Source organism: Silene latifolia, chromosome 2 (assembly GCF_048544455.1).
Source record: "Silene latifolia isolate original U9 population chromosome 2, ASM4854445v1, whole genome shotgun sequence".
Taxonomy (NCBI): Eukaryota; Viridiplantae; Streptophyta; class Magnoliopsida; order Caryophyllales; family Caryophyllaceae; genus Silene; species Silene latifolia.
In genome coordinates, this window is record NC_133527.1 from 4,373,306 (window position 1) to 4,399,153 (window position 25,848).

At 37.1% G+C, this 25,848-nt stretch overlaps 3 protein-coding genes across 5 annotated transcripts; 2 read left to right on the forward strand and 1 right to left on the reverse strand.

The window, feature by feature from the left end:
- Positions 1–697: 697 nt before the first annotated feature.
- Positions 698–16,998, forward strand: LOC141642063 (putative disease resistance protein RGA3). Of its 3 annotated transcripts, XM_074450743.1 has the most exons (9): positions 698–775; positions 1,675–1,800; positions 1,881–2,392; positions 2,944–4,214; positions 6,950–7,184; positions 7,267–7,399; positions 10,511–10,550; positions 10,660–10,839; positions 13,436–16,998. In XM_074450743.1, the coding sequence occupies exons 8-9, from the start codon at positions 10,833–10,835 to the stop codon at positions 16,435–16,437; spliced, it is 3,009 nt and encodes a 1,002-aa protein (XP_074306844.1). In that variant the 5' UTR covers positions 698–775; positions 1,675–1,800; positions 1,881–2,392; positions 2,944–4,214; positions 6,950–7,184; positions 7,267–7,399; positions 10,511–10,550; positions 10,660–10,832; the 3' UTR covers positions 16,438–16,998. The 3 variants fall into 3 exon arrangements, with proteins under 3 accessions (XP_074306844.1, XP_074306843.1, XP_074306845.1); XM_074450742.1 differs by lacking the exons at positions 698–775; positions 1,675–1,800; positions 1,881–2,392; ... (1 more) ...; positions 6,950–7,184; positions 7,267–7,399 and adding an exon at positions 8,795–9,631; XM_074450744.1 differs by lacking the exons at positions 698–775; positions 1,675–1,800; positions 1,881–2,392; ... (1 more) ...; positions 6,950–7,184; positions 7,267–7,399 and adding an exon at positions 9,166–9,728 and having other exon boundaries at positions 10,268–10,550.
- LOC141627657 (uncharacterized) lies at positions 1,896–4,203 on the forward strand. The gene is made up of 5 exons (XM_074440890.1): positions 1,896–2,392; positions 2,842–2,875; positions 2,972–3,048; positions 3,180–3,311; positions 3,780–4,203. Exons 1-5 carry the CDS (start codon positions 1,896–1,898, stop codon positions 4,201–4,203), a joined length of 1,164 nt encoding a protein of 387 aa, XP_074296991.1.
- A 2,673-nt stretch (positions 16,999–19,671) lies between the features above and the next one.
- On the reverse strand, positions 19,672–21,850 carry LOC141642064 (uncharacterized). Its single transcript, XM_074450745.1, has 6 exons — positions 21,723–21,850; positions 20,931–21,034; positions 20,592–20,730; positions 20,374–20,502; positions 20,197–20,287; positions 19,672–19,994 (listed from the first exon to the last, which is right to left on the reverse strand). Exons 2-6 carry the CDS (start codon positions 20,987–20,989, stop codon positions 19,819–19,821), a joined length of 594 nt encoding a protein of 197 aa, XP_074306846.1. The 5' UTR covers positions 20,990–21,034; positions 21,723–21,850; the 3' UTR covers positions 19,672–19,818.
- Positions 21,851–25,848: the final 3,998 nt, after the last annotated feature.

A 25,848-nucleotide genomic window follows, 5' to 3' on the forward strand; every position in this document is an offset into this window, starting at 1 on the left:
CCGTAACCCGGCACGACCCGATTATCAGTGACCCGAACCCAACCCAGATCCGACCCGATATTGAGCCGACTCGATATTAACCCGATTAAATTGATGACCCGACAATTATTAAGCTTAATTTTGATCAAAATGAAAGTGATTTTGTGTATAGATTGATACGTCTGACTTAATAATGACAATTGGTCTCCCTTGTGACGGGTTACCATTTGTGGCGGATATTTTGTGAGTTAAAATGGTAACAAAATGGGTTAGTGGAGAAAGGGGACCACATGAATAGTGTTGCAGAGAGAGAAAAAGTGGGTACTTTGTGAGGTAAAATGGTATCCGTCACTCAAGAGTGACGGATATGTGCCGTCACAAATGAGATTTTGTGTAATAATGAAGTAATTAAACCAAATAATAGGTTAAAAACTAAATTTAATGGTCAAAATTATAGTAATGCGATTAAATAACCGGACCCGACCCAAACCCGATACATCATTGACCCGAAATAACCCGACCCGATAACGACCCGAACCCAACCCGACTCGACCCAAAAGGATAAGCTGACCTGATATGACCCGAACCCGTCATAACCTGACCCGACTTGACCCGACCCAAACCCGACCCAACTAACCCGATTGCCACCTCTAAGGCCCTGTTCTATACCCGATTGACCCGCCCCATTATATATCTGATTTTTCCCTCTAAAACCCGTTTCTCATTTCAATTCCTCCATACGTGCAAATGAAGCTTCAACATCTCCAGATTCCCTATTTAATCGTGAAATCAATAAGTAAGAATCTCTCTTATAATGCTTTACTAATCAGATGATTTTTAGTAATTATGAAATGTTGCTTATATGATTTGTCCATAGTTTAATCGGAATAAGTTATTCAATTTGGATTATTTTGGGTAATTTTATATAATTAATGCTCACTCCGTTCCGATTATTTGTTTATCTATCTATTCTATATTGAGTTGTTTCATTCATTTGTTTACGTTTTCATTTTAGTGTTTTTGATAGTTGATTTGATTATGCGCCTTCAATTGATAGTCCCTCCCCCATTTCCCGTCTTTGTGCTAAAAGTAAAGATAAACAAATTATATTATAACTTGTAAAGTCAATTGGCTAAAGGAATGCAAGGAGATTGTAAAGTCAAACGGGAAGAACATGTAACTCGGCTCCGTGTGTCTCGGTGAATAGTTTACGTTTACTTAATTTTGTGAGGAGAAACTAAAGCAAATGTAAACTATTGACTGGGACGGAGGGAGTACTCCAAAAGTAGTGGTCACTGATCAGCTCTGAAAGTGAAACAATTTTGTACTGATGCTTTCCGTACTAAAAACGACCACTCTTAGTAGAAAAACGAACCTTCATGTGCCATTTGGCAAAAGAAGTGCATTATTTCTGTGTACTGATGATTTCCCTTCACTGTGATTCATTGACACATTTGAAGCGTCACAAACTTAGTAGCTTCGAGTCACTGGATATCATTATGGTTTGCACCGGACTCACCTCATTTGAAATGTATGGGATGTCCTTTACTGACACGTCTGCCTGAGGAGCTGGCAAATTGTAGTCAGCTTCTAAAACTTGAAATTGAGGATTTCGAACAGCTCATGTCTTTACCTAGCCTGAAATCCATGGGATGTCTTTAGCAATTAATTCTTGGGCACTGATTTCTCTTCCAGATGATTTTTTTCCATGGGCTCTCTACGTTGCGCAATCTTAATATCTATGGTTGTGTAGATTTGGCAATTATCCCTACAAGCCTGGTAGAACTGACTTTTTTGGAGAAAATATGGATGGATTTTTAGGTGTGAGTTAGAGGATGTTCTAGCATTACAATAAGCGTGTTTAGAAGGCTTTTCCAATCTGGTCATTTCCAATTATTCAGCAGCTTGTATGAACTATGAAGTCCATGCTTGAGGCAGTTGAACAACTTCCTCATCTCAAACTTCTTGGTATTGACGGGTTCAAAGGCGAGCACCAGCTAGAAGAGTACTTCTTCGAGATGACTCCCTTTCTCCGTCTCCAATCCCTCAAAGAACTAGTATTGGTGGGTTGTCCAGAGATCAGGTCACTTCGTGAACAACTTGGACTACTCACTAGGATTACAAGTCTGAGTATATGGCTGTTTAACGACTTGGAAGAGATTTCAGAGTGGCTATGCAACCTTTCGTCTCTTGAATCATTGCAGTTCTGGTGTTGCTATTCTTTGAGTTGTTTACCTTCAAAAGAGTCTTTGCTGCGGCTTACCCAACTACGCCGCCTCCTGATTTCTGAGTGCCCATTGTTGGAGGAAAGCTATGTCAAGGTCTCAAGGACAAGGGCCCTGAATGGCACAAGGTTGAACATCTCAACTACATTGAAGTCGCTGGTGAAGAAATTTTCTAAACCCTTTTCAAGGTAATGCATTCTCAAAACCCAATTTCATTCTGGGTAACCCGGAAACATTCTCTTTCTGTTTTTTTCATACTAGGATAACGTCTCATGCATTTCACGCCCTTATCCCAGAGATTTCGAGGCACTGTGGTTTGTATTTTCTGTGTGCTTTGTTGCTGTCTAATCTTAGTACTTGATGATTTGAGTTTGTTCTAATTAATTGGGATTTGTTGGATTTGAATTTGATGAGGTGATATTTTGAAGACTATTTTTACCAAATTAGTGTTGTATATGCTTAGAGGTAGGATGTTGTTCATGCTTGAAAATTGATATTGTATGTTACAAGTAACAATGTTAATCTAGGTTTCTCTCTTTTAAACGTCTTCTTATTGGCCATTTTGGGTAGATTTGCCTATAGCATTACTTATGATTGTCTTACTGTTTTGGCTTCTGCAATTTCTTGTGGGTTTTAGCCGCTGTTTGTTTGCCATTACTGGTGAAAGTTGGGTGCTTTTGAGTTTTTGAATTTAGTGAGTATTATGTGGTTTACTTTAAACCATGTTTAATATTTACAGATGGTAGATTATGAGAATTTATAAAAAGGTTGCAAATTTATCTATATCTGATGCTTATACTGGGAGACTTGATGCGAATGCTGTTCTGAGAATGCTGCTTTGCCTGTAACTGAAGCATTATTCTCTTGCAAAATGGTGTGAGTTTCTTTGCCATCTATTACTGTTCGAAAAAATTTCTAGCCTGAGGAACCTTGACATCGAAAAGGCGAACTGGTGAAGCATGATGTCATTTCTAGCTTTCCTAGGCTGACCACATGGATGCTGCCATCCGTAGAGGTGGCAGTCGTGTTTCCTTGCCTTGGACATCTACAAGTTGAAGATTGTCCTGTGCTAAAAACTATTCCGGCCCTACACTGTGAATCATCAAGGTTTGCACCAGACTCACCTCACTCCAAATGTATGACATGTCTTTACTGAGACGCCTGCCTGATGAACTGGCAAACTGTAGTAAACTTCGGATATTGGAAATAAAGGATTCTGATCAGCTCGTGTCTGTACCCAGCCTGACATCCATGGGATGTCTTCAGTCTTTGACAATCAATTCTCAGGCACTGATTTCTCATCCAGATGATTTTTTCCATGGGCTCTAAACCCTGCGCATTCTTTACATCTATGGTTGTACAGGTTTGATAAGAATCCCATCAAGCTTTGAAGAACTCACATCTTTGGCAGCCTTATGTATCATTCAGTAGTATTCAGTGAGTTAGAAGATGTTTTGCCAGAAAAATTAAGAGCGTTTAGAGGGCTTTGCTGTTTGTGCATCTCCTATCATTCAGTAGTATTCTTGAGGTCCATGCTTGAGGAGCTTGAACAACTTCCGAATTTGGAATATCTAGAATTGACGGGTTTAAAGATGAGCAGCAGCTAGAAGAGTACTTCTCCGACATGACTCCCTTTCTCCGTCTCCAATCCCTCAAAGAACTACTGTTGGTGGGTTGTCCAGAGATAAGATCACTTCCTGAACAACTTGGATTACTCACTAGGATTACACGCCTGCGTATAGGGTTGTTTGAAGACTTGGAAGAGATTCCAGAGTGGCTATGCAACCTCTCATCTCTTGAATTATTGGACTTCAGGTCATGCATGTCTTTGAAGTGTTTACCTTCAAAAGAGTCGTTACTGCGTCTCACCCGACTACGCAAGCTTGTGATTTTTGATTGCCCACTGTTGAAGGAATGCATCTTAAAGGGCAATTGCCCTGAATGGCTCAAGGTTAAACATCTCCACTACATTGAGATCGATGACAGTGAAGTTTTCTAAACCGTTTTATGGTAAACACACACTCTTTATTTCATAATAATCATTTCAAATAAAGGCTTGTTAAAATGCAGTTCCCAAAACCCAATTTCATTACGGATAACCTGAAAACATTCTTTTTGTGTATTGTCAACAATAGGATAATGTTGCATACATTTGACCCCCTTATCCCACCACAAGTCGGACTTGAGGGGACTTTGAGGCACTAAGTTTTGATGGGTTTATTGTTGTCTAATCTAAAAAAAATTGGTGCTTTGAGTTTATTACATAATTAGGGTTTGTTGGGTTATTTGATTTTGATGAGGTGATATTTTAAGGGTTATTTTTCCAAGTTACAGATGAGGCGATGAGCTGCTATGCATATGCCCTGTCATAACTCGTAGGATGTTGTGCATGCTTGAAATTTACCATTTGTTTGGATTGAGGGATTTGGAGGGAAAGAAAGAGGAGGTATTTAGAGGGAGACAATTCCGCTTGTTTGGTTAGCAAAATGGAGATGGAGGGATTTGGAGAAAAGTAAAATTCGATTCCTCCATTTGCCTGTGTTACAGGATAGAAGAGAAGTTAGTTATAAGTTATAACAGAATAGGGGAAAGTTAGTTGTGGATAGTTTGTTGGGCCTTGTTTGGATAGGAAAAATGGTTGGAAAGGGAGGGGAGGGGGAAGGAGGGAAGGGAAGGGAAAGGAAGGGGAGGGGAGGGAGAATGGAGGGATCCATTTTCCCTCCCCTCCAAATCCTTCTACCTTCATTTTGCTAACCAAACAATGGATTTCTCATCCTTCCAATTCCCTCCCCTCCCTTTCCCTCCAAATCCCTCAATCCAAACACACCCATAGGCAAGATTTGTAGGGAAAATTACCTCATCCATTCTCTCCCCCCCTCCTTTTCTTTTCCCTCCTTCCCCTTTCCCTCCTTTTTTCTTATCCAAACTAGGCCTTAGAGTTCATTAGTCCGAGTACTCTTGTATAAAAGTCTTTGTTTGCAATCTCATGGATTCATTCACAAATCTGATAAAGTTTTCTTCTTGATTATCTCTCTCCTCTTCTTTACTCTATCCGGCCGATAGTGAAATAATTAAAAGGGTATTTACCAGAAATGGTTTAAAAGTTTTTCGCCATCTGATAAAGGGTTTAGAAGAGCTTTGTGAAGGACTAGGGTACTGAATGGCACAAGGCTAAACATCTCGAATACATTGAGGTCAATGGCAAAGAAATTTTCTAAAACTTTTTCTGGTAAAGACCGCTCTTTATTTCAATAAATGCTTTTTAATGAAGTTCTCAAACCCAATTTCATTATGGCTAATTCGGAAACACTCTCTTTGTATTTTTCATACTGAGATTATGTATTTATGCTTCATTCATTTGATCCCCTTATCCCACCATAGGCGGGATCTGGAAATTTGAGGCACTGGGTTTTGTATTTGTTGCGTGCTTTTGCTGCCTAATCTTAGAAATTTGGTGATTGGAGTTTGTTTAGATTAGTTAGGCTTTGTTACGCTATTTGATTTTGATGAGGTGATATTTTTTAGGGTTATATTTCCAAATTAGTGTTGTATGCAGTAGTTTCAGGTGAAACTTGTACTAGAAAGATAACATATTATGCATATGCTTAGTAGTAGGCAGTACTTACTACTTATGATCGCTTAATGTTTTGGCTACTGCAATTTCTAGCGGTTTTAGCCGCTTTTTCTTTGCCATTACTGGTGGAAGTTTGGTGCTTTTGAGTTGTTAAATTGGATACTTAATCATGTTTATTATTTGCAGATTGTAGTTTATGACATTTTACAAAAAGGTTGCAAATTTATCTATAATATATCTGATGCTTATACTGGGAGACTTGATGCGCTGTTCTGAGAATGCTGCTTTGCCTGTAACTGAAGCATTATTCTCTTGCAAAAATGCTGTGAGTTACTTTGCCATCTATAAGACTATAACTGTTTCGAAAAATTGTCTAACCCTGAGGAACCTTGACATTGAAGGTGAACTGGTGAAGCATGATGTAGTTTCTGTTCACTTGTAATTTAAATACCTTTCTATGAATTACAATTACTTTAGTATGTGCCTCTACCATTCTGATTATTGCTATTGAAACATTTCATTGCATAATTGTTGATCACTGAATAGGTATCATTACTTCATATCAGTCTATATGAGATCAACTAATTACCTTTTACCTACGGAGTATATAATTAATTTAGAATTACCCGAGTGTTTGAGTGGGTTTTGTAAATAAAACCGTCTCATATAAGATAACTGAATATTGAATGATCTCTAAAGGATAAAGGGGTTCATGCTATCCAACCCTCTAACAACATACTAGTTAGGAGCCTTTGAGGCAATGGTTCATGCACAAGTCTCTTGTTGTTGGCTATTGTTAGGAATCATAAAGCGGTGGATGCATGAACACAATAATAATAATATCTTCCTAACATTGGTAATAAAATAACGTATTCAATAATCCTATATTATTCTGATTATGTACGGTATATTACAATATACTGTAATCTTCTCTAACAGCTATCCTTACTTCCTGACATGTTGCTTATTCCATGTATAATTTCAGCGGATTTTGCCACTTATTTAATTTTTCTGAATGTTTGGATGTGAAGGGCAAGCTGCTTTTCTGAGTGGCCTTTTGCAAATTTGAGTCTCATTCTTTCAGATCGTTGTATGTCGTTCTCGGGTTTGATATATAGAACATCTTCCTATTTCATGGTCAATCATACTTTTTCATGTATACATTATTCAGGTGCTTGGAGCCATTTATGGAGTTAGGCTCCCCATTCATACTTTACTTGAAATTGGCCATGGACCAAAGCTCAATGTCAACATCCATCACGGTGCACTGACTGAAGGACTTCTAACATTATGATTCTCTTTATTACTCTGTCACTAACGAGAACCATTCCAGAGTCTCTTGAGGAAGACCTGAATTTCTAGCCTTTCCAAACTTACTCTTCAAATCATTGGCTCTGACTTAAGCGGTGGATGCATGAACCCTGCTTCTTTATGCACTTCTCCCGTCCTTTCAATACATAATTACTGATTACAGAAGGATCTCTGCAGGTAACAGGATGGTCATGTGCTCGGGGTGATCACATAATTGTGTACTGGCTTGCGCCAATTGAGGGGATGATGTTGGCTGTTTGGACCTCCGGTCTGTTGTTTCAGAAATCTAAAGGGAAGGCAGACACAAAAGGTAAGATAGAATGATAACGTTTCTTTCCAAAAATCGCCTTAGCTTTGCAACTGTCGAAACCAGACCTGCCCTATTAACTCACTGTCACCTCTCTACCATTCATTTGCCTTTTGCCTTCACAACTGCTACCTATTTACTTACCCGAACGCCCACACCAAACTCTACATAATGATTCCCCTTGCCTCAAACTGCAAAATTCCGAGGTTTTGAATGTTTTTTCTACCCTTGGCTTCGTCCTTACAGGGCCTTCGTAATTTCAGTTCAATTCAGCTGAAAGAGCAAGGCCTTGCACATTTAGACAATGAGAGGAACTTACCTAACAATTTGCTATATTTCGTGTCGGGTTTGTGTTTAGAGAGCTCAACCCAAACTCAACTCAATTAAATATCGTGTCGTGTTCGTGCTGACCCACTTACTTAAATGGGTTATTAAGCTTAACCCAAATCCGTTAATTTCGTATCGTGTCAATGTTTGCCGGCTCTAGGTGAATCCCTTTAACTTGGATCAATCGCCAAAGAAGAATCCAAAGACCAAAGTATTGTGACAAAATATCGCAAGTATTGAAAAATTTGTACCCAATTTACACAAATTAAACTATGGCCATTAGTCCATTACGCCTTAAATATCAGAAGTATTGAAAAATTTGTACCCAATTTACACAAATTAAACTATGGCCATTAGACCATTACGCATTAAAGGCCTCAAATCCTCAACCAATAATTGAGGTCCTTCGCAAAAATTTGGAAGAGAGAGTATCTTATTAAGTTGTCGAGAATCTCATTTTTCTCATCTCTTTTGTGTTTTTGTGATGGTAACTGAAAGTGACTATTCAACTTCATACTTGTGTATCTTTAACCGTGATTTCTACATGTTTTATTATCCGTGAGGAGTATCATTTTTACTACATTGTAAAATGGTCCCACGATAACTTTATCGTAAAACCGTCCCTCAGGAAAGGAATGGCGAAAGAGGAGACGAAATTTGTACTATCCATCTCAATCAATTATTGAGATTAATTATAAAAGTAATTAATAGATAGATTAAAACAAAAAGATAAAACAATAATATGTCGAAGTGAAGCAATATTATACTCCTTTCGTCCCGATCATTTGTTCGTTTACTTTTATTTAGTTTTAACACAAATATCAAACAGAATAAAGGGGACCATTTATACTTTTATATAGATACTATTAAGTCACAAATGGATAAAAAAAAGTCTTGAAGGATCAAATTAACCGTGAAAACAAATTTCCGAAATCCCCCATCCTCCATATACTAAATTCTAAAAGATTAACAAGTCTCTAATTTTCCCGCCTATGTTTTCCCGCCTAAGTGAACATACTAGTATACTACGGAGTACTATGCAATATCTTCCTCTTAATTTATTGATCATATACTATTTATATTTACATGTACTATATTTATTAATGAACAATATTTGCCTCCTAATTAAATTTATACCATAAATATTTATTGTAAGTATTGAGATACAATCTTTCCATAAATTATTGTTAGCCACATTTCAAAATAGAGTTAAAAACCAGGTTGATAGTCAAAGTCTCTAATATTTTTATTTAAAAAGAATGCGCTATAACGTGGATCTAAACTAGTGACCCCAGGTCAATAGATAAGTGGATAAGTGACCCCAGGTCTCCTCCACACATGTTTCCTAGAAAACACAAGAACATATCTCAAAAACACTAGATACTAAAAAAAATCAAGTAAAAGAGATAATCCCCGTAATTAATCTCAAGGCTAAGCTCTCTAATGGCGGAAGCACTGATAGTTGATGTAGGAAAAGGTCTAGCTATTGAAGGCGCGAAAGCTCTAGCTAAACTGATAATGTCACGTGCTTCAGAGGAAGCACGCTTAGCAATGGGCTTCCGAGACCAACTCGAGAAGCTTCGACGTAAGTTTGAGTACGTCGAAGCCTTCTTGGAGGACTTGGGTCGGTCTAACCGCCAGGTCCAACAGATAAGACTGCTGGACACGTGGCTTAAGCGTTTCCAAGATGTTTCTTATCTGACGGATAATCTCATGGACGAGTATGCCTACGAGATTATCCGTCGTAAACTTGAGCTTAAGTATCCTGAGTCTGGTGTTGCTAAGTTTCGTAACTGTTTTACGTGTACTCCTTTGTTTTTTCGGTTTCGGATGTCGTTTAAGGTTAGGAGCATCCTTAAGCTCTTTGAAGAGCTTGATGCTGAGGCTAAGGCTATCGGTCTTAATCAGGTTAGTGGCGGAATGTCTCAAATCTCAATCATTTGTTTACTTTCGATTAAAATACGTTTTATAAAGAATATAAAATGGTGATTACGTTATGATTTATGTCGGCAGACCTCAAATTATTTTGGGACTTAAGTAGGGCCGGGCAAATTTAGGTCCGCACCGGGAAAATGGTGAACGGACTAGACCTTTTGGTTTGTACCGAACCCAAACCAGATTTATTTAGGTCCGGTTCTCGATCCACACTTTTTAAAATTTCGGTCCGGTCTGGTCCAAGACCGATTATTTTCGGTCTGGACAAAATAAACCAAGATTTAAGTGTTTTGTGACTACTTTTCGCAAGTTTATGAAAACGATATTTATAAACTATTCCGAGTCTTACGACTAAGATTCTGCCAGATCAGCTTTCCATTTAACTTTTTTTATTTTTTTTATTTTTCAGACTCGCCTTAAGTCGTCCTTAGACTTATCTCATACTCTACTTTTCTACTTATTAACTTATTAGACTCACCTAAATTATTGGAAGTCTTGAGTGAATCTTTTTTTAACACTTGCAAAAATCTTGTCTGAAGACTAACAATAATCTTAATATAATATTGTGGTTATTTGTATTTTTGTACTAAAGATTTTTAATTAAAGTAGTTTATTTGATCTAATGATCACTTAAAAATCAAAAAAATTATAAATTTCATTCCAAGATAGGACGGGGTTGAATAATACGGGTTCAAATCGGTCCAAGAACAAGTTTTATAGGTTTGGTCTTTGTTTCACCTAATTATTTTTTCGTCATTGATTCGGTCCGGTTCATTTTGAACCGATACTCACCCTAGATTTAAAGCTGTCGTATATTTTGCATTAACTTGGATTTTTGGTTGGCCTGGTTAGGTCGACATTGCGCGAGATGCCGTACGAGAAACTTACAATGGTATAAGATCCTATTCTTATGGATTTAATATCAGTTCGTTTTAAATCAGTTTAGTTTAATTCTCTTTTTTTCTAACGGAAATAAAAATGACTTGGCATTATATTTGCAGGAAACATTTTATATGGAAATTGTAGGAGTTTGAATCAAACTCGGGAACACGTGTCGGGTGGGGGTGAATCTCATGGGTTTGTTGGAAGGAAGGAAGATGAAAGAAAGTTGCTTGAAAGGTTGTGTGATTCTTGTAATGAAGATAGTTCTTTGCCCACTGTTGCCATCGTTGGTATGGGAGGTAATTATCCAACCGATTCTCTATCATCTTATTAATATAAGTTTCACCCAAAAACAATTTCTCTAAACTCACATTTATTTTTCATAATTGCTCAATGCATAAGTTTTTTAAGAGATGATTTCTCAATAAATTTATCGTGAGGCTATCTTACAATTTTAAGAAAAACTAGTTTTGAAACCCGTGAAAAATCACGGGTCCTATACAAATTTCCAATTTTTGTTAATACTATTTTTATAAAATAAAATTTGATTTGAAAACATTGCAGACGATAAAATAAGATGGAAATTATGTGATTGAACATAATAACACAGTAATACAAACAATAATAATAATAATAATAATAATATGAGATTAGTGGGGAATAGCGACATTGTATTTGTCGTTAAAATATGGGTCTTTGTAAGAGATACAAAAAAAAAATCTAATCATGTACTTCTTCTCCTTTATTTACAACCTACCCTTTCAATAGGTAAAAGAAAAATAGCCTAACAAAGTGAATGCAGTGCGTCTTGCTTCAGACGGGGCCTTTTTGGTCTGAAATAATAAGACGAGATTTTGTAATCATTTTACAGTTAAATGTCACCACTATTGAAAAACCAGTTACCATAAGCTGTAACACTGTCTATACCATTGTGGTTACATTTAACTATAAAATAGTCACATACTCACATATGCCCGTCTGACAAATAAGACGAAAATTGTCCGTCTCAAACAAGAATTTGTGAAGTGAATGAAGTTATCATTGCCCGTCTGAAAAATTGTCCGTCTGAAAAATTGAATACGTGTCTCTTTATTTAAATTTAGTTATCATTTGATGTTTTTTTTTTTCTCTTGTAAGAATTATCCGTCAATATTGTGTCAATACTATCATTACAACTAAAAGGCCAAAAATAACTAATAGGCTAAAAACCTTAGCATCATTTGCTACTCAACTTCCCAACATATTATTCACCAACAGGTGGATTTTTGGGTTTCAATTTACAATCATGGCAAATCAAAATTCCAAGTAGCCTATAATTAACTAAGATCTCTTGAAATTTCGTCCATTCAGACGGTTTATCAACAAACCCAAACTTCACATAATCAACACTTAAAACAAATAACAATAACCTTGTTATTGAACGATTCATAAACACCTACATCCACTTAATTGAAGAAAAATACAGATTAAGAACCAATTATTTGTCATATACAATAAAATACACAAACAATAATTCAATTTGCTTTTATTTCAATAAACAACCCCAAATTAATTAGGTAACATAGAACTAAAGAAAAAAAAAACATACTCATCCGTGATGAAGAAGACGAGTCCAATGATGGCTAGGAGCCTAGGAGTCCTATGCCAATATCGTAAGGCAAATAATCCTTATTAAGAGTAATGGTGAAAGATAATCAAGGAATAGAAAAAAATAAAATAAAATAGAGGGGAATGATAGATGAGAATAATCAGGCTGTGGACTTGTGTTTAGATTGTTCTATTTTGTTTGTTTCTTTTTTTTTTCTTTTTTATTATTATTATTAGGGTTTTTTTGTGAAAAACTACCTTATATTTAGGGGTATTTGTAAAAATACTACCTTATGTTATTTTTCTTGCTTTAGACTACCACTGTTTTCTCTTTTTTTGGTCTAAAACTACCTGTGCTGAAACTGTGACGAGACTTGATCGATTTAGCGACATTAACCTATCCCACATGATTTCGATAACATCAAACAACAATGACCAACTGAGCCCAACCCACAATTTAACTTTACATAAGCAAAATTTATGTTTTCACATTTCAGTAATAACTACGAACATCTACTGAAGTTAACCGTAAGTACATCACGACTTCCCAAAATCGTACCTAAGCAAGATAAAACATAAAAGAGTTAAGGGAGATAGGTTTAAGCCGGAAAACTGACCAAATTTGTCTAGATTCTTAGCGTATGTAGTTATTGACCAAGAATAAAGAAAACAAAGGTAGTAGAAAACAAAAAAAATAATGTAAGGTAGTCTTTTTACAAATACCCCTAAATATAAGGTAGTTTTTGACAAAAAATCATCATTATTATTATTATTATTATTATTATTATTTTAATCATCATTTTTTTTAATTAACACAAAACTACGGGTTATTACACATACAGCATACTCACTACCATAATAATATAATATCATAGTATCATACCAATAAATATACCTCAACCGTGCATTCTTGCACGCCATAAAACTAGTGGAGCAATGAAAGAACTTGACTATTTCGTCAAAAAGTTGCTTTTTGATCCAACTGTCTCCTTGCTGATAGTGATCTTCCATATTTGTAAGGAAAATGATACCTTAAGATCCATATATAGTTCATAGCTATTGTTACTCCATTTACAGTTCATAGATGACCCGACCCAAACTGACACGATCCGAGTAAACCGTTTGTTAGGTCTAAGCCAGACTGACCCTCTCCTCATCAGTTGCATGTGACAATTCTCTGCCAGTGAAAGACCATTAGACCAATATCCATGAGGTTTGCGTTGCTCTGGCTCTACTGCTAAGTGTCGGGTGCTACTCTATAGTACTCCGTTGCTTGCATTTCCTAATATTTTACAATTCACACTACAGGTCTTGGGAAGACAACATTAGCAAGACGCATTTATGATCATCAGAATATCAACACACTTTTCGGGGATACTAAAATTTGGATCTGCGTCTCTCAAAACTTCAACATCATAAGGCTTTTGAATGAAATGGTTGAAGCTGTCACATCAAACAAAGCGGACATGTCCAACAAAGACGGAATCATACGAAAACTTGAGGAGAAGTTGAAGGGCAAAAGGTTCTTGCTTGTCTTAGATGATGTTTGGAAGGAAGATCAAGTTTTATGGGATTCTTTGCGAGAATCCCTGAAGAGGATTGGGGGACTTCCGGGAAGTGTGATCTTGATCACAACTCGTAGCAAGAATGTTGCAGACGCTGCAAGAGCTGTATACAGGCACGAACTTAAAGAATTATCTAAAGACGATAGCTGGGAACTACTTAAGCAAAATGTTGATATAGATGACGGTTCTTGTCTTGAAGAGATTGGGAGAAGAATAGTTAACAAGTGTAAGGGTGTTCCCTTGGCCATAAATGTTATCGGATGCCTACTAGAGTCAAAGAAGAATTCCCTACGTGATTGGGAAGTAATAGAAACAAGTGAGCTGTGGGAACTACCACAAGGTAAAAACGATATCCTCCCATCCCTATTGTTGAGTTTCAACCATCTACCGTCTCCATCTTTAAAGCAGTGCTTCGCGTGTTGTGCAATTTTTCCCAAAGGCCGGGCAATGGCCAAGGATGTATTAATCACACATTGGTTGGCTCAGGGATTCCTTCACATCCCGTCATCTGAAGCAAGAAGGTTGACTGAGGAAGACATTGGTGCGGATTTTTGTGGTGTTCTGCTTAATAATTTATTCTTACAGGAAGCCGAGGCAAGAGAGGATGGGATGTTGTTGTACAAAATGCATGATTTAGTTCATGATCTTGCAGTCTATATTTCAAAGGATATCCACGTGGTCAGGGAGACAGATGACCAACCAAAAGACGGTAATTATAGGCATCTGCTATTCACATCCATACAGGATCAAATGGTGGTTGAGTTTTCTGAACCAGAGACACAAAAAAAGCTGCGAACGATTTCATTTGAGGGTATCTATTGTCAGAATTGTTGGGTTCATGCACGGTATCTGCACACACTAATGCTCAACAATGCTGATCTTTCGGAGCTGCCACCTGCCATCGGGTTGCTCAAACACCTGAGATTTCTCGACCTTTCGTATAATCCGATCAGAATGCTGCCGGAGACGATCTGTAAACTCTACCACCTACAAACGCTCACGCTTCGCGGCTGCAAAAGGTTGACTAAGCTACCCTCATTATTAAATAGGCTTGTCAACTTAAGACACATCTTCACAACTACTCCCTTGTATGCATCGAGAGGATTAGCAGAGTTGAAGAACCTGCAGAACTTACCTCATCTTGCTTTGAAAAGTGATCAAGGATGGACAGTTGACGAGCTTGGAGCTTTACCCCAACTTACGGGTGAGATATGCATTCATGGACTCGAGCACGTGAAAAACGGGGAACAGGCAGGCAAAGCTGCACTTTATAGACACGGCAAGGTCATGAAAATGACTCTGACTTGGGCCAAAGATAGAGATGAAACCAGTGAAGGTTATACTGATGAAGATGTTCTGGACAACTTTCACCCTCACCCTGCAATGTCTTCCATTGAATTGAAGAACTTCTACGGGAAAGCGTTCCCTTCATGGATAATGAAAATGGCTGTTGTAACTCAGGAAGATATCGCAGGCCGTCTCAGACCACTAAGCAATCTGATAATACTTAAATTACTGAACTGCCGCAATTGCCAAACCCTTCCCATACTTGGCCACTTGCCATCCCTGAGTACTCTGATCATGAGTGGGCTTGATGTAGAATTCATCGGAAGTGAGTTCTATGGAAACTGTGGAGGGCAATTATTTGGATCTCTGAGGAAACTTGTGATTTCTAGCTTTCCAAGGCTAACCACATGGATGGTGCCTACCGTAGAGGCTACGGTTGTTTTTCCTCGCCTCGAAAGTCTACAAGTTGAAGATTGTCCCATGCTAAAAGCTATTCCGGCCCTGCACTGTGAATTACTGACACATCTGAAGCTTGACGAACTTAGTAGCATTGAGTCGTTGGATATCATTAAAGGTTGCACTGGACTCACCTCACTGGAAATGTGCGGAATGTCTTCACTGACACGTTTGCCTGATGAGCTGGCAAATTGTAGGAACCTTCAAGAACTGGAAATTCAGAATTTCGTACAGCTCACGTCTTTACCCAGCCTGAAATCCATGGAATGTCTTAAGAGTTTGAGAATCTTCTGTCAGTCACTGATTTCTCTTCCAGATGATTTTTTCCATGGGCTTTCTGCCCTGCACACTCTTTTCATTTTTGGCTGTATAAATTTGAGAAGACTCCCATCAAGTTTTAAGGAACTTACGTCTTTGCAGAAGATAGGGATCTATGAATGTGAGTTAGAGAATGTTGGACTAGCAAATTTAAGCGTGCTCAGAGAGCTTTGGTATTTGGATATCCCCAGTTATTCAGCAGTGTCTCTGAGGTCCATGCTTGAGGCAACTGAACAACTTCCGAATATCAAAGTAATAGGAGTTCAAGGGTTCAAAGACGAGCAGCAGCTAGAGGAGTACTTCTCCGATATGACTCCTTTTCTCCGTCTCCAATCCGTCAAAGCACTAATATTGTCGGGTTGTTCAAATATCAGGTCACTTCCTGAACAACTTGGACTACTCACTAGGATTACAACCCTGGATATAACGGGATTTGATGACTTAGAAGAAATTCCAGATTGGCTATGCAACCTCTCCTCTCTTGAAACATTAAAGTTCATGGTATGCCACTCTTTGAGGTGTTTGCCTTCAAAAGAGGCTATGCTACGTCTCACCCGACTACGCTGCCTTGAGATTACTAACTGCCCATTGTTGACGGAAAGCTATGTCAATAACAGGGGACCTGAATGGCACAAAATTGAACATCTCAGTTACATTGAGGTTGATGAAGAAGAAATTTTCTAAACCCTTTTATGGTAAACAGTCCCTCTTTATTTCACTACCAATCTCTGGGGGTTCGTGTTACACATAGCATGTTGGAGTTCTCGATCTGTTTGTCCTACAATCACTGGGTGCGATCTCTAAGGTGTAGGAGATTTATCTCCGTCGAAGGCAAACTTCGTCCTGCTTTTCATCTTTTCTTTCTACGCTCTTTTCGCAAGAGCGTAAGTACATCTTGCTATTGTCACTCTTTCGTTTGTATGATTCGACGGCATTTGGAGGTCCTCCGTGTTAATGAAGATGATATCAACGTTCGTGGCCAAGCCGTCTTCTTTTGCCATTTCACCATAGTTAATCTTGCTTATCATGTTGTAACTTTACTTTTAAATAAAGGTTATGTAATCTCTTTGTATGGCTTTGTAGTGCTAGATCTAGTTGTCGAGTGTCGAGTGTCTGGTGCTACCTAGTCGAGTAGCTTATTTTGTAATGGTTACAATTCTACGTATATGGTTAGATGGACATAACTAGGCCTACCTTGGTACACGTATTCGAAAATCAAATTGAAAGCAACAACGCCTTGTCAACGCATATCGAATGTCAGAATGTCAATATATTTGTGTATGGGATTGCAGTGTATAGAAGCTTACGTTATACATGCATGATCATTTCCATTACCATCTTAACCTTAACACGAATATTGTTGTCTTAAATAAGAGTTTGTGTATCATCCAATTTATTACTTAAAATAAGGGAAATGATAAATATCACTACACTTTTTTGTTAATGTTACAATAATACAAGCCTAACTCTAAGGCATGTTATTATATATTCACCGCCTTACAAACACGAGTGATATTAGTAATTTCGGAGTGGGATACTCTGTATTAATAACACCTTGGAATTTTTGTGGTCTTCAAAGCTTTCTAATAAAATTATTTACTCCTTATCATTTTATAGTTCATTTTACAATATTATTCTAAAATGGGTTCATGTAAGCTCGTTTTTTTTTTTTCATGTTCGGAGATAGAGTCTTTACTTGCCATAAATCGAGTGAGGGAAGTCATAAGAAGAAGAAAGCCGAGTCAGGGAAGGAGGGCATTTAAGTATGGAGGATTAGAGGTCACTTACCTGTTTGTTACTTGGGGGAGGAATGACAAAGTGACCATGTTGAATTGAACAAAGGTTTTGAGAGATCGAGTGAGATAAAAAGCTAAGGGCCGTAACTCGTAAGGGGTGTGAGAGAAAAGCGGTAAAGTGGTGACATATTTGATCGGTCTATATCTTTAAACGGATATACCCATCTGAGACTAATTATTTTCATACTTCGCTAAGAGGGCCTTCGGGAGTTGGTGATTCTGATGTTGTGGTGACTGATTTCGCTTATATATAAACGGTCGTTTTAAATATCGTCGACACTTTTACTAATTATCGTCCACTATTAACATATCGTTTCAATATTGTCCCTCATTAACACACAACCACCCCCCACCCCCAAAATCTTTCTAAAACAAAAAAAAACGGTTTTCCGAAAAAAATCGTAATTTAATTTACGAAATTTTCGATTAAACGGTTTTAATCATATCGACTAATGACGGTAACTAGGGATGTCAGTGGGGCGGGTTTTGGCGGGTCTCGCCCCACATCCGCCCCACTTAGGGCGGGTGCGGGTAATGATTTGATGGGTCGTGGGGCGGGGATGGGTTTCAAAAGTGTCATTCGTCGCGGGTCGTGGGGCGGGCGTGGGTATCACGTGAGACCCGTCCCATACCCACCCCGCCCCACACCGCCCCGCCCACCCCGCCTCGCATGTCCCCGGTCCGCTTATACCCGCCTTACTCATAAACCTAGACAAATTTGTACTATATAAAAATAAAATTTATAACTTAGATAAAAAGTTTAAACCATTTTTTTTCATAAAACTAGACAAATTCAATCTACTTTTTAGTTCTTACCTACCCAAATACCGAACAACCTAAACCCCAAAAAAAAAGAAACGTTAATCCTCAAACTATTTCGTGGTTTAAAAAACTTGTGTACTAGTTAATTAAATGTTAGACCATTTTGCGAAAACTTATTTGTATAATATGTACAAGAGTACGAGACTAGTATATTTTAGATTCAAGATTTATATTTTTAAAAATTGTTTTGTGAGGAGATAGGTAATTTGGCGGGTCTACGGGTCCCCGCGGGGCGGGGACGAGTTTGAAAAGTTCAACCCGCTACGGGTCGTGGGGCGGGCGTGGGTACGCATTATAGTTCGCGGATGCGGGCGTGGGTTACCCCTCCTCCGCACCCACCCCGCCCCATTGACATCCCTAACGGTAACAACGATCAAGTTAGTAACGATGTTCAAGTGATATGTTTACGTTTTAATTAGATTTCAAGTTTATGATTTGACAAACGGATTAGCGATTATTGATCCCCGCGCCCAAAACTAATCTAAGACGGAAATTATTAATTTTTTTAAAAAAAATATGTCGAAAGAGGGCCGGGAGAAAAAAAAATCCAGGACGAATTTTTTTTTCGTTTGGACGAAAAAAAATTTCGTCCGAAAAAACACTTTTAAAAAAAAAAAAAATCATGTTTCGACTTAGATTAATTTTGAGCGCGGTAATCGATAATCGCTAATCCGTTCTAACAATAACGATTATATTCTAAATCTAATTTTTAAAAAATTAAAGTAGTTTTGATTATTTGCGTCGTCGATTCCTTGAATTTGGTGGCGGAATTGAAGCGGTGGTAACGAAAATGTCGTACTTGAAGAAAAGAGGTTAATATATGGGGGGTTTAGAGTGAGGGGTAGATTAGGAAAGTTATTACAAATTGTCGACGATATTTAGTAATTTGTCGACACGTTTAGCAGGTTGGTATATAAACAGTGTAAAGGTAAGGGGTAGGAATGTATGCAGTTTGCATCTGGAGACGTCTTAGTTATCGTGTTGTTAAGGCTATGTGTATGATAGGCCTTACCTGGAGACGTCTTAGTTATTGTAAACACACATCGAGGAGAATTCCAAGGCAGGAGCGCGAGCTCAGAAGCACCAAATTACGGGAGACGTGAAATTATGAAGATAAAAAGACGAGTCAGCCCAGAAAGGGAAGGTATTTCATTGAATTTGCCCTTTAATTTGTGCGATTATAAATTTATCAATGCTGAACAAGTATCAATTTCGGGTTCAGTAAACAAGAAGATGTTGAACAAAGAATCGTTACACCTCTAGTTGCCGGGAGAAGAAAAGATGATTTTTCTTTTCTGCATTTTGGACTATCCATGGATGCTCCATAAGCTTGTGCAAAGGAAGATGTTGTGCCGAGTCTTTAACGAGCATCTGATAAGGTCGTTTGCAGCTGAAGAGACCAAGGGTTTCGGGGGAAACTTTAAATCTACTTGCACAGTTGCAGAAATTAGGAATCCTTATCTGCAAGCAGCTGAGTAACGTGCTTGAGGTTTTCCTCGTCCTTGGGCAACAGAAAGGATGGAAGAAAAAAAGGCACGAGACAGCCCACCACAATGCATGCTACACCGAAGGCCACTACCAGCCAAGCTTCACGGGGAATGCCCATTACAAGTTCATCACACACTGTCATTTGCAAAACCAAAGGATGAATCACGCGTGCACATACATTCTTGGTATTAAATCTGGAACACTATATTATATCACAACCTATTTGTCAAGGGTTAAGAAACGCGAGCAAATTTTGAGGCGGTATCAACTATCAACGCGTTTATGTTATATAGAATGAAAACTTTACTTTGAATAAGGAATAACGATTTTAGCATACCAATATTGAACAAAATATTTTCTGTGTCTCGAACACCACGTAGTGCTACAACGCCATCAGGTTCCACAGTTATCAAAATGTACGATCCACCCTGCACAATTCCCACAACGCCCCAATCAAAAGCTTATACACAATGAGACACAACTTCAATAATGAGCAACAGAGCAAAGCACAAACCTGATGGCTGATCTCGTCAAGATTTTCTGCCTTGAAAATTAATTTCTCAGTATTGAGTAATTTCCGTAGTCTTCTCACCCCAACTACCGAAATGTCTTTCTTCAACTCTAGCGAAAAAACAGCAGGTATCTGTCATCCAACAAAACATTCTATGAACAATTATTCATCAACATACCAGGAATGAAGGCAAAATGCGAAAATAATGTAAAGTAACATACAGAAGCTGGGTAAGATATCTTCACTTCATACCAAGTGCTATATTTTAGTCCTTGAAGCTGATAATACCGGGATCCCATGCGCAATGGCAGAGTTTCCTCAAACAGCTCGTCCCCAACGTTCAAGACCTTGACATCAACACTGCATAATTTTTATTATGAATGAGATGTTCAACAGATCACTTAAATGAACCAAACATACATTAGAGCTGTACATTTTCATTTATCATGGATACGATCCACCACGCCAAAGCTAAATAACTAAGAGATTGCAGCAAAGAAAAGGTCGACAAAATTAAAGAAGGGACGCGAATCAAAAGGATTTAGGAAAAGAAAACTAACCAATATCCGTAACTGAAATTTACCCAAAACAGTATGAGCCAAAAAACTTTGACTGTCATTTGATTAATTCCTATCTAATTTGTAAATTCCGCTAATGTAAAACCCTGCCAAAACAATGTTCAAGTAATGTCACTAACATTGTTTTGTTGCGTGCGATTCCATCATATTTGCTTCTTACAGTAAATCACTTAATCAACTACTCCGCAAATTAATACTCACTCTGCCCAGGTCATTTGTTGTCTTATTCCATTTTAGGGTGTCTCAGTCAATTGTTGTCATTTCTATTTTAAGAATGAACTTGATAAGCAATTTGATCATTCACACTCAATTTGATCCACTTGTCATTTAGTAATTGGCCCCCTCCTCTTTCCTTGGTCTTTGTGCCAAAACCAAAGCACAACAATTGACTGAGACGAAAGGAGTATCGTACCACCCTCTTAACTTTACCGGCTAAGCTAGCTAACATCAACAAATTAATGCACATTAAAGATGGAAAGATACACCTAAAATGTCATCAAAGATTGAAGAATTAACACTGCCCATTGATTATTAGATCGTTGATATATAATCCCTCCGTCCCAATCATTTATTTACTACGGAGTATAATTATCAAATTCACTATAATTGTAACACTATAATCTGAATTTTATAGAAAATTCAGATTTCAGTTCATTTATCTTATAATTTACTGATGTTGATGCATCTATCTTTTATTAATTGAAAGTTGAGACAAAATTAATTTCGAAGAAAATAAGGAGATTGGTAATTAAAAAAAAAAGAGAGGGATTTAACCTATGTGAAGCCGTCGTCGTCCTCGCTGAGTCGCAGGTCACCGTCGCCCTCGGTGTTGGTCTTTGCCGTCGCCGTCGTACACTCGTACAAATAAAAAGAGCCGGATCGTGTCTGTGTCTTCTTAGTTTAAGTTTTAAGTTTTTTTTTTTAAATTATACGGGTCTATGGCTCGGGTCCCATCAATCAGGCCCGGACCTGGACTCGAAATATTTTATTAAGACTCATATCTGACCCATATTCATTCGGGTCTCAAAAATTCAGACCCGTATTAGGGTTTGACCCGAAGGGTCTGGGGCGGGTACCTGACCCATTGTCATCCTTAGTCATGCGGTTTATGATCGGGGGAATTTTAAGCTCTGGTCTACATCCTAAAGTTATATCAATCTGATCGACTTCAGGAAGTCTTAGATTTTAGAGGTTAGAGTCCGAACCAGATTTGCCAGCTCTTTGAATCGCCAATATCACAAATTTTTTCACCTGAAAATTGTGTTAGATGCAAAATTTGACCTAAGCAAATAATATGGGTATAATTTAAAAAGAAAATTGACATGCGAGTAAGTGAAAAAAGTGGAATGTTGGCGGGAGTAATCGGTAATTAACTCTATCTAATGTATTGACTTTAGATAACACAATGTTTATACTCCCTCGCATCCAAATGAAAGGTAACACTTGCTTTTTGGCACTATTTATGGTCGTAGAGAATCTTTGATATTATTCTTAATCTATAAGACAAAATATAGTCATATGAGAACTTGTTTGCAAAACGTGCCTCGGCAAGTATGATAAAGCAATCGTTACCTTCGGTTTGGATGAGAGAGAGTATTTGTTTAAGCATAGTTTTACCACATCATCTCACTACTCAAAGAATGAGCATATATAAATCTATTTAACGCTTATATACGTTTAACAATGTGATCAATACTAGGTATATATGGTAAAAGACGGATATTGAATAAACCAGTAGCTGGCACCAAACTACAAGGGCAAATTCACACGAGAAAAAGTATATGAGAATACATATGAATCTGCACTTGGTTTAATTTTAAATTAACACTTATGTAAAACAGTCTTATATAAAAATTATTGGAGTTTGGGTAGAGATTGTGGGTTAAAGACTATAAAATGGGCTTTGACCGTGTCTACCACCTTACCTACTCTTGGGTTTCTGCCCAACCTTCCCCATCCCCTTTAGCCCCCCTCCCCCCCTCCCCCAATTCCTGCTTAAAAATTAACGTTGATGCGTCCTTTTGCTCTACCTCTCTCTCTTGTGGTATAGGGGGGGTGGTTAGAGATAAGAATGGGAGTTGGATTTTTGGGTGGGCGCGTCGTTGTCTTGCTCCTAACCCCTTAGCGTGTGAACTCTATGCTATTAGAGAGGGAATTAAGTACGCAAGTATGTCCGAGGGTACTTTTATCATCAGTTCGGATTGTAAAATTGTTGTAACACTTATTGACTCCATTATATATAACCCCTTTGTGTCCTCTTGCTAACATCATCATGGAGTGCAGGGAACGCTTAAGAGCCTCTCCGTATTTGAAGATCCTTTTTGAAGGAAGATTAACCAATTTGGTTGCTGATTCTCTTGCCCGTTTTTCTCAAGATGACCGATCCCCTTGTGATGGAACCTTTTGCTGGCAGCATGCTCCGAGCTTTGTTGACAACTTTTGTAAAATTGATTCGGATATTGTAACTATATCCCCCAACCCGCCCCCTTGATGTACTCTTCGATTACTCTATTTTTTAATTAAGTTCCGTCTTTCCGCCAAAAAAAAAAAGACTATAAAATGGTAATTATATCAAATAATATAATTTTTGTTTTTTTGCTATAAAAAAGTAATCCATTCTACTTTAGTGCATGCAAAGGATTAAAGTGTACTGTGTTTTTTTTAGCAATAGAAAGTAATACACCTACCGTTCTACGGAGTATTTGTTAAATCACTTAGTCTCATTACTAGTTTAGATCCCGCGCAATAAATGCGCGGTATTTATAGAATTTTTATTTTGTATTACTTATTCATACTATTTTTCATATTTCACGTCATTATATTTTGATATGAGAAAAAAAAAATTGAATTGTAAAATAATAGTGGTATCTCATTAACGTAATTGTTCATTTTTCTCGTTATTGTAGTTTGTTTCGAGGAAAAAAAACTGAAAACTAATCCAAGAGAATTGAGTAATGTGCTTAAATGTATTTTTTTATATCACAAAACTAATGATTCCAATTTAAAAATTCTCTGAATTTTTTTTCATGAAAGTAATCAAAACGATTTATAATTTTGTTTATACATAATATGAGTCAAGTCATTCTCAAATAAAGGATCAATAAAAGATTTAATATTTTATAGTTTAGTATTTAGTGAAAATTATATAATTTGATGAAAAATTTAACTTTAATGAAAAGAATTATATAATAAAATATATTATAATTACTAATTTCCTTATTTAGTGAATACAATTAAATTATCAATACCTTCCTTATTTAAAAAGAATTTACGTAGCGATGAATTTTCTAGTTTTATAGAACCTCACATAGTTACAAAAAGATATCTCCGAAGATTACGGTACTAACTCATCTATGCACTATTTATGGTTATTATTATGGTTATTATTTTATGGGTATTTCTAACGTGCGCCCTAAGGGCACACATTAATAACTCATATATGACAAGATTATCAACATATTCAAATGAGATACTCAAGTATATTCTCATATTTACCATATTTAATGAGAATATGTTGATAATCTTGCCATATATGGATTATTAATGTGTCCCCTAAGGGCACACGTTAGAAAAACCCTTATTTTATTAGTCATAAATAAATGGTGCAAACTTGATTATTTAGGCTAAAAACTTTAGCCCAGTTAAGGTGTAGAATTATGACAAAAGTAAGGCCCATTTAGAGATAAATCAACTTAGGCGGGAAATTTTTGTAGGATTCTTATTCTTTTAGTTATAGGGGGATTGATGAGTATATCCGTCTAAAATGTAGATAGGTCAAATATATTACCATTTTCATAATAAAACAACCCTTACCATGCCACTTGTTGTTTTGTCTTATTGTGAAAATTGTGACATATTTATCCACTTTCCTTATTTGGCATATTCTATAAATCTATTTTTGTGGGTAATATGTCATTATTGGGTGAGACCTACCTTCCTCTCACGACCATGGAGTACTTTATTTGTAATACATTCCAAATCAAAGAAGAATAGGAGGGATACTTCGCCTATGTGTTATTCCATGTCATAATACTCCCTGGTCATTTGTTTACATAATTTATTTTAGGATATTCTATTCATTTATTTACCTTTTGTATTTAATACGGAGTAGTTTTTTATGGGTATTTTGATATCATCCATTATCTACACCGACAAATAATAATCTTCTCGTTTATTCTTGTTGTTTGTGCTAAAAGCAAAAATAAATAAATGATCAAGACGGAGTATGTGGAAACATTGTAAACACTAATGCATCTACAACTACCAGGCCCGGTTCTGAGGGTAGTTTGGAGGGGCGGTGGCCTAGGGCCCAGAGTAGAAAGGGGCCCATTCGTCTAGGACTTATAATAATATTAGTATAATTAGAAATAAGGAAAGGGAAAAAATCATATTAAAAAAAATAAAGAAAAATAAATATATTTTAAATGCGTATACTTGAAGTAAACCCGAGTGCGTTATATATGCCATGTGTTTGTCAAAATTTGAATCTTGCTCTTAGGTATATGACACATTCTTGCACTAGAGCTATTTCATTTTTTGGAATTGTTCAACGCTTGTATACATTGTTTTTTTGTTATACAAAAAGAAGGAAAATTTTACTTGCTAATGTTCCTGAACTTATTTTGAAATGTTTATCTAATCCTTGTTGGGAGAGTCGAATTAAAAGTGTTAAATCTATTAGATTTCAAGCTCCTCAGATAAGAATGACTTTGTCAGTTTTATACGATTCTTGTGGTAGTGATGCAAAGTCGAAAAGTGAAGCGTTTTGAGTTTTTGCTTGATATTGTTATCTGGTATGAAATTTTGTTTGTTATATATATGGTAAGCAAGAAATTAAAATCTAAGTCCATGTGAATTTATACACCATAGAACAAGTTCAAAGCATGTTGTCATATTTTAA